General features: G+C 42.4%; 1 protein-coding gene across 1 annotated transcript; it reads right to left on the reverse strand.

Moving 5' to 3' along the window:
• Window positions 1-1,205: 1,205 nt before the first annotated feature.
• Window positions 1,206-1,710, reverse strand: LOC101660222 (cytochrome c oxidase subunit 6A1, mitochondrial). Its single transcript, XM_004701071.3, is given in 1 exon segment — window positions 1,206-1,710. A coding segment is annotated over 1 exon segment (324 nt). The 3' UTR covers window positions 1,206-1,386.
• Between the last annotated feature and the right edge of the window lie 6,370 nt (window positions 1,711-8,080).

The following is an 8,080-nucleotide window of genomic DNA, read 5'->3' on the forward strand; positions in this document are numbered from 1 at the left end:
AGAAATCGGTATGAAAACGCTATACACTGTGTAATTACAATTATTCTGGGAGAGGTAAATCTAAGAACAGAATTCTGTCGCTGAACTGAAAGGGCTGACTCAGAAGAAGCAAATAATAATAATAATAATCAGCTGTAGAAGTTACCTCCCACCCTTTTTTCACCCGTTGGAGAGAAAGGGGGAGATTTCTAGGCCTAAATGGGAAGAGAGGGCTAGAACTTTCCATTGTTCAGTTCAGGGCTTAGCATACGTTCTAGAGAGTAGAAGCCCGGAGGCATGCATAGTGGTTACGTGTTGGGCCGCTAACCCAGTGATGGGATTCCACCAGTCTGCTCCAGTTCAGCATTATTGAGTTCAGCTGACCAGTTGTTACAATGGCATTTGTAATCAGAATTCTCTCTAAGGTGGGCAACTGAGCAGCTGACCCATGTGGAAATCACAAATTTACATTCCTTTTCTTTTTTTTTAACGTTCATTTGCCCAACAGTGTTTTATAAGCACCTGTAATACTCCTCATTTCATCTATAGGTATAAAAATTAGATGGAACTATGTTTGTAATATTTATTTATTCATTTCCTAAAACTTGTTATACTTTTGATGAAATACTGCATTTTTATTCCCTTGGATGTTACTCCAGTAAACAGACATATAAAGAGGAAAATCACTGAACAACCAGAGGGAGGCATTCTATTATTTGGTTCGGTGTTGCGTTACATCCCAAATTCCCATATGATGAGTAAATTATGCAATTCCTAGTAGTGTTCAAAGAGCTAAGAATATTGTCAGAAAAATTGCTCTACGTCAGCAGAAGCGGAAAGGGTTTTTTCAAAGATGAACACAATTTGTTCAGAGAAGAGAAGTGCCTAACTATTTCTAACACACCAAACACAAAGACTATTTTTAATTGGCCAGTTGGAAGCGGGTACTAAAAGGATGGGCTCCTACTCCGAGTACTAAAAGGATGGGCTCCTACTCCGCCAGTGAAAAGATGGTTTAGGGTAAATCACATAACCGACGATCTCTACCAGTAAGCTGGCCGAGGATCTGCCTTCCAAACTTCTTGGCAGAGATGAGTGAGTGCTTCCAGGGCTTCATCAGCTTGTTGATATCCAGTGGCTATTCCTTGGTTTTTGCTAATGCCCTCCGTGCAGCTTAGACTCCTTCCTTCAGTACCATTGGTTCTTTTTTTTTTTTTTTTTTTCAGTCCATGACGAAGTTATCTATTTAAGCCATCTCCCGCCACAAGCAAAGAGATGGAAGTTCAATGTATTGGTCATCATTTGATACAAGAAAAGGTGAGCTGCGGGTCCCGCACATTTTCTGGTCCACATGCAAATAATGGTCCCATCCTGTGCTGTGGGCCCCAATCGTGGTCCATGTTCTCGTCATTCTTCTTCATAGCCAGTTGGAAGCGGGTTCACATGAGGATGATGAAACTGGGTATGGTTGCCATCTCCCCAGGGAAAAGGCTTGGACCTGAAGCGGAGGTGAGGGTAGGGCACGAACTCGGGTCTCTCGTGCTCGTGCTGCGACTCCAGGAAGCCGTTCAGCATGCTCACTCCCACCCCCGGGAGGGCGACGAAGAAGGTGAGGGCCTTCCACATGCGCGCTGAGCCCTCCTTGCCGTGAGCGCTGCTCGCCATCGGCCACCCCAGCGGTGGTCAAGACCGAACCAGCCGCCCACGGGCCCGGGACCAAGTCGCCGCCATTCCTGACTTCTACCACTGCAACGCCGGAAGCGGACCTACCATTGGTTCTTGATCACATGCTGCCTTATGAAATAGTGGACTATCTACTAGTTCTTTGGGGTACTGTGATTTTGTGTATTATTTCCATCTTTTTTGCCAACTGTTTTATTGGCAAGTAATTGACATATCATATAATTCAATAGTTCAATCCAATCACTCAATCATATCAAGGAGAATTGTACCATCACCCCCACTTCAATTTTAGAACATGCCCCCCTCCTGTGGTTAAATTGCCTCTAAGATGAGTTATGCAATCACAATCCCTTCTAGTGTTTCCTCCCCCCTCCCATATTCATTTATTTACTCCCCAAATCCCCTTACCCTCCCTACCACCCAGCCCCCCCAACCCTGTATTTCCCTTAACCCCTTGGATCGGTTATTATCATTATGCATCCACTCCTCCTGTGCTTCATAGCTGGGAGACCCAACAGAAAACAATAAAAAAGTAAACCGCGCTAAGGTGGTCAGGATAAAAACATAATAGTATACAGACAAAACTACAAATAACACCTAAAGAGGAAAAGACCCCCAACCACATTCAAAGAGTCAGGGAAGACATTTCTGCTATGGAACCATTAAGAGATACTTGTACCCAGAAGAAATTCAAGTCACGTCTACAGGATGATCAACTGGCCAGGTATCAAGGTCAATCCAGCATAACCAAGATTACAATGGTCTCTGCCTGAGAGTCAGGTTGTTCGAGACTCTTGCCTGTGGCTAGAGCAGATTTGCCAGTGACTCAGTCTGCCCAGATCCTCTGAAGATGGTTTTTGATCCTTTTTTTTTAAATTTGCTGTAACTTGGGAGCCAATACATATGCCATCTTCTTTTGATGGTTTCTGCATCACTTAATATTTTGCCCAAAGAATCTTTCAATATTGCAAGCAGAGCCTTGATTATTTTTCCATAGTTTTTTCAGTTTAAGATATGCTGAACATGTTCTTCTTTTTGGTTTTCTAAATCTAGGTCTTTGCATCTTTCTTTTTTTTTCCTTTTTTTTTTTTAAACATTTTATTAGGGGCTCATACAACTGTTATCCCAATCCATACACACATCAATTGTGTAAAGCGTATTTGTACATCATTTCTCAAAACATTTTCTCTCCATTTAAACCCCCGACATTAGGTCCTCATTTTCCCCCTCCCTCCCCGCTCCCCCCTCCCACATGAGCCCTTGATAGTTTATAAATGGGTATTTTGTCATATCTTGCCCTGTCCGACATCTCCCTTCATCCACTTTTCGGTTGTCTGTCCCCCAGGGAGGAGGTCACACACAGTTCCATGTAATCGGTTCCCTCTTTCCTACCCATTCTCCCTTTACCCTCCCTGTTTTGCCACGCACACCACTGGTCCTATAGGGCTCATCCATCCTGGATTCCCTGTATTTCCAGTTCCTATCTGTACCAGTGTACCTCCTCTGGTCTAGCCAGTCTTGCAAGATAGAATTCGAGTCATGGTAGTGGGAGCGGGGAGGAAACCTTTAGGAACTAGAGAAAGGTTGTATTTCTCATCATTGTTACATCGCACCCTGACTGGCTCCTCTCCTCCCCGAGACCCCTCTGCAAGGGGATCTCCAGTGGCCTACTAATGGGCTTTGGATCTCCACTCCACACTCCCCCCATCGTTCACTATGGTCTTTGCATCTTTCATGATAATACTTTACTTTGTCTTCTCAAGCTCCCTTTGAAATTTTCTGTTCAGCTCTTTAATTCCGTCATTTCTTCCATTTGCTTTAGCTTCTCTATTAAGAGCAAGTTTTAGTCTCTTCTGATGTCTTCTTTGATCTTTTCTTTCTTTCCTGTCTTTTTAATGACCTACTGCTTTCTTCATGTATGATGTTATTGATGTCCTCCCACAGCTCAGCGAATCTTCTGTCGCTAGTGTCCACGGTCATATCTGTTCTTGAATTTCAAAATACTTAAGGCTGTATTTTGGCTCTCGTGGACTTGAACTTACATATGATCAAGAAACTTATAATTTCTTGAACTTACATATGACCAATTGATGGTCTGTTCCACAGTCAGGCCCTGGCCTGCTTTGAATACTGATATTGAGTTTCTCTGTCACCTCCAGCCACAGATGTAGTCAATTTGATTTCTGTATGTAGCATCTGGAGAAGTCCACATGTGTAGTCGCTGTCTGTGTTGTTGAGGAAAGGTATTTGTGATGAAGAAGTCATTGATCTTGAAAAATTCTATCATTTTGTCTCCAGTTTCATTTCTGTCACCAACTACCAATCCTCACTCTTTGTTTCCAACTTTTGCATTTCAATTACCAATAATTATCAATGCATCTTGATTGCATGGTTTATCAATTTCAGACCAAAGACATTGGTAGAACTCTTCAATTTCTGCATTACTAGCTTTAGTGGTTGGTGCATGAATTTGAATAACAGGTGTATTGACTGGATTTCCTTGCAGGTAGCTAGATAACATTACAGACAGATATCATCCTATCACAGACAGATATCATCCTATCACAGACAGATATCATCCCATCACAGACAGCATCAAGATAGATCTTTCAAGATGAAAGCGATGCCGTTCCTCTTGATTGTGCCACTTCCACCATGGGAAGCCATATGATTTTCTGATTCAAAATGGCCAACACCACTCCATGTCAGCTCACTAACACTTAGGAATGTTTTATGTATTCCACTTCATTTTTGATGACTCCCAGTTTTCCTAGATTCATATTTTGAGGGCCTGCCACCCTGAGAGGTTCGTCATCTGGCATGATCTTTGGCAATGTTGTGCTGCTATTTATAAAAATTTCAGTATCTGACAATGTTCTCCTGTTCTCTGTATGATTTTCAGTGGCTAATACCTTCTTTGCAGTCTGTTCTTAATTGGAAGCCCTGCTGAAACCTCTTCACTTTTGGTGACCCTGCTGGTATTTGAAATACTAGTGACAGAGCGTCTAGCATTACAGCATCCAACAAACCACCTCAGTACAACAAACTGACAGACAAGTGGTGGCTATGGGGATGGATGAGCTTCTTTTCCTGGACTTTAGAAGTAGTTTGCCTCGAACAGGATGCCTAAAACTATAGCAGCTATTTTGAAACCACCAGAAGACAAGTCGAGTAAGACACAGCAGGAAAGGAGACTCTGTTCAAAAGGCCATCGCTAAGCCACTGCCCAACCCTGAAACGACCTCTCTGTGACATTGTGCTATGGAATAAAATAAAGAATACTATTGTGGAAGGCCACTTTCGGGGTAAATAAGATTATTTTCAGCCTAAAACATGCGAATGGATGCACCAGAAGAACCCAACTCACTGCTATCAAGTTGGTTCCAACTCACAGCAACCCCCTGGGAGAGAGCAAAACTGTTCTGCGCATGTCTTCCTCAGAGCAGCTGGTGGGTTTGAACTGCTGACCTTATGGTTAGCAGCCTAAGGCATAAGCCACTACACCATCAGCATTCCCAGAATGGATGCACAGATCTATTTTTTTAAAAAAGACTAAGAAAAATGGGATAAAGGTTACAAACAGAAAACTAACAGCTCATCCATCCCCATATCCAGAAAAACCTCTTCAACATGAATAAGATTTTCCCATTAGATTTATCAGACGTGATTAATATTAGAATTGATAAATATGTGGGGAAGCAGGCCCACCTCTGCCTTTGGGGTGGATTGTAAACTGATACACCCTCCCTGGAATCAATTTAGCCTGGCTTTATGATTTATAATGTGCATTCTCTTTAACTCAGCAATTCTACAATAATGCTCACACACGAACACAAAGATATTTACATAAGGATGGTTCATACAGTGTTTGGTAAGCCAAACCATTGTGAAACAGTTCAAAGTCCATCAGATAGAAAGTGAGTAAATAGATTATCTTTTACTCTGAACCTTCAACCATTTCAGGAGGCAGCAAAAGATGAAAGGCCATTGGTACTGAAGGAACTGTCCAAGCTGCACTGAAGGCATTGGCAAAGAACAAGGCCCCAGGCCCTGACAAAATACGGGCGGGGATGACTTTTGGAAACACTCATTTGCCCATGCCAAGAGATTTAAAAGACAGCCAACTGACCAACAACCTAGGAAAGATCTAGCTGCGCGTTCATCCCAAAGAAAGTCGATCTAACCGATTGTGAAAATTATCAAACAATTTCGTTTGTCTCACATAGAAGTACAATTTTGCTGAAGGTAATGTTTAAGAGGTCGGAGAAGTACATAAACAGGGAACTGCTAGAAATTCAAGCTGGATTCAGAAGAGGCCCCGAAATGAAGAACACCAGTGCTGATGTCAGATGAATCTTAGCGGAGGGCAGAAAATGCCAGAAAGATGTTCCCTTATTTAACTGACTATGCAAAGGCACTCGGCTGTGTGACTCATAATGAATTATGATGAACATTGCAAAGGATGAGAATTCCAGAGCCCTTAGTTGTGCACACATGGAATCTGCGCCTAACCCAAAAGGCAGTCCGTTAAACTGAACAGAACCTGTATGGTTTAAAGTCAGGAAACATGTGCATCGGGATTGCATGCCCTCACCACACTTACTCGATCTGTACGCTAAGCAAATAAATCAAAATCTGGAATATTTGAAGAAGAACCCTGCATCAGGATGGGAAAGACGCTTCTTAACACTCTATAATCCTCAAATAACACAACCTTGCGTACTGGTTGTGAAGAGGAGGAGAAGCACTTGCTGATGAAGGCTATAACCCGCAGTAGGTCTGAGCCCAAAACATAAAGGCAACAACTGGATCAGTAAGCTAGCTCATGAAGAAGAGACTGAACTGGCCCCGAATTTCATTTTACTTGGTCCCACAATCAACTGTGGAAGCAGTAGTCGAGAATCAAAAGGTCGATTGCATTGGGCAAATCCATTGTAAAAGACTTCTTTAAAGTGATAAGAAGTAAACGTGTCACCTTGAGGTCTAAGGTGCATCTGACCCAGGCCATGGACCTTTCAATCACTTCCTATGTATGCAAAAGCGAAACAATGAGTGAGACAGCTCAGAGAAGAATTTATATATTTGCCAAGGGCTCGTGTGGAATGCAGATGTATTGAGAATGATGATGGCAACACATGTGCAAATGTGCTTGACACAATGGATGGATGTATAGATTGTGATAAGCATTGTACAAGCCCCCAATAAGAAGATTTTTTTAAAAAAAGAAATGTAATTAAAATAAAATGAAAAAAAAAGAATTTATATATTTGAGTTTTGAGAATGATGATGGCAACACATGTACAAATATGCTTGACACAATGGATGGATGGATGGATTGTGATAAGAATTGTATAAGCCCCCAATAAAATGATTTTTAAAAGAAATAGGGAAAAAAGAATTTGTATATTTGAATGATGGTGTCGACAAAGAATATTGAAAATATCATGGACTTTCAGAAACAAATCTGTCTTAGAGGAATTATACTGAGAATGCTCCTTATAATGGAAGATGGTGATACTCCATCTCAAGTACTCTGGACATGTTAGCTGAAGGGACCAGTCTCTAAAAAAGGACATCATGTTTGGTAAATTAGAGGGACAGTAGGAAAAGGAAGACCTTCAACAAAATGGACTGATTGACACAATGATTGTAGCAATGGATTCAAGAACAGCAAGGATTGTGCGGCTGGTGCGTGTTTCATACTGGTGGACATAGGGCCTCTGCGAGTTGGAAACAATTCCCCAGGACAACATACTCTGAAATATCCACAGCCAAATAAACAATGAGGTAAAGTTGTGTATACTGACATACTGTTAACCGAAACAGGAATGTTTCAGAAGAGTATATGTCTCATTCTCATATTTTTAAGTGAAATGCTTTTTATATGCACTGAAATCAGTCTGGAACAGTGTACCTTATGGGCTGAACTGCGTCCCCCCACCCCCAAATATATGGCATTTCTGTGATGCAAACACTAGGTGTGTTAGTCTGGGGACTTTAGAGAATCAAATCCACAGAAACTCATTATAAGAGAGAGTTTTATATAAAGGGTAAGTGCACATCAAGAAAACATCCCAACCCAGTGCTGCCCAAGCCCACAAGTCCAACATTAACCCATATGTCCAACACCAATCCACAAAGTCCTCCTCCATCTCACAAAACAGAGGCAATGAGGCCGACTGCAGGAGGAAAGCCGAGTCAGTGAATGTGTAAGCATCTCAGCGCTGGCAGGGGTCTCCACACGGCTGCTCCAGCACCCAGGGCTGCATCGGGGTAGGTCCATGCGGCTTCTCCTTGGGGATGTCTTGCAGGAAGTCAGCCTTGCAAGCTGAAGCAGGGAACTGGTTAAGGCAGCAGCACTCTGTGGCGCGGCCATCACAAAGCAAGAGACCCGAGAACTAGAAAGGCGCAGCTCACC

The sequence above is a fragment of the Echinops telfairi genome, unplaced genomic scaffold (assembly GCF_000313985.2).
Source record: "Echinops telfairi isolate 266 unplaced genomic scaffold, ASM31398v2 ScPeMD7_70;HRSCAF=299, whole genome shotgun sequence".
NCBI lineage: Eukaryota > Metazoa > Chordata > Mammalia > Afrosoricida > Tenrecidae > Echinops > Echinops telfairi.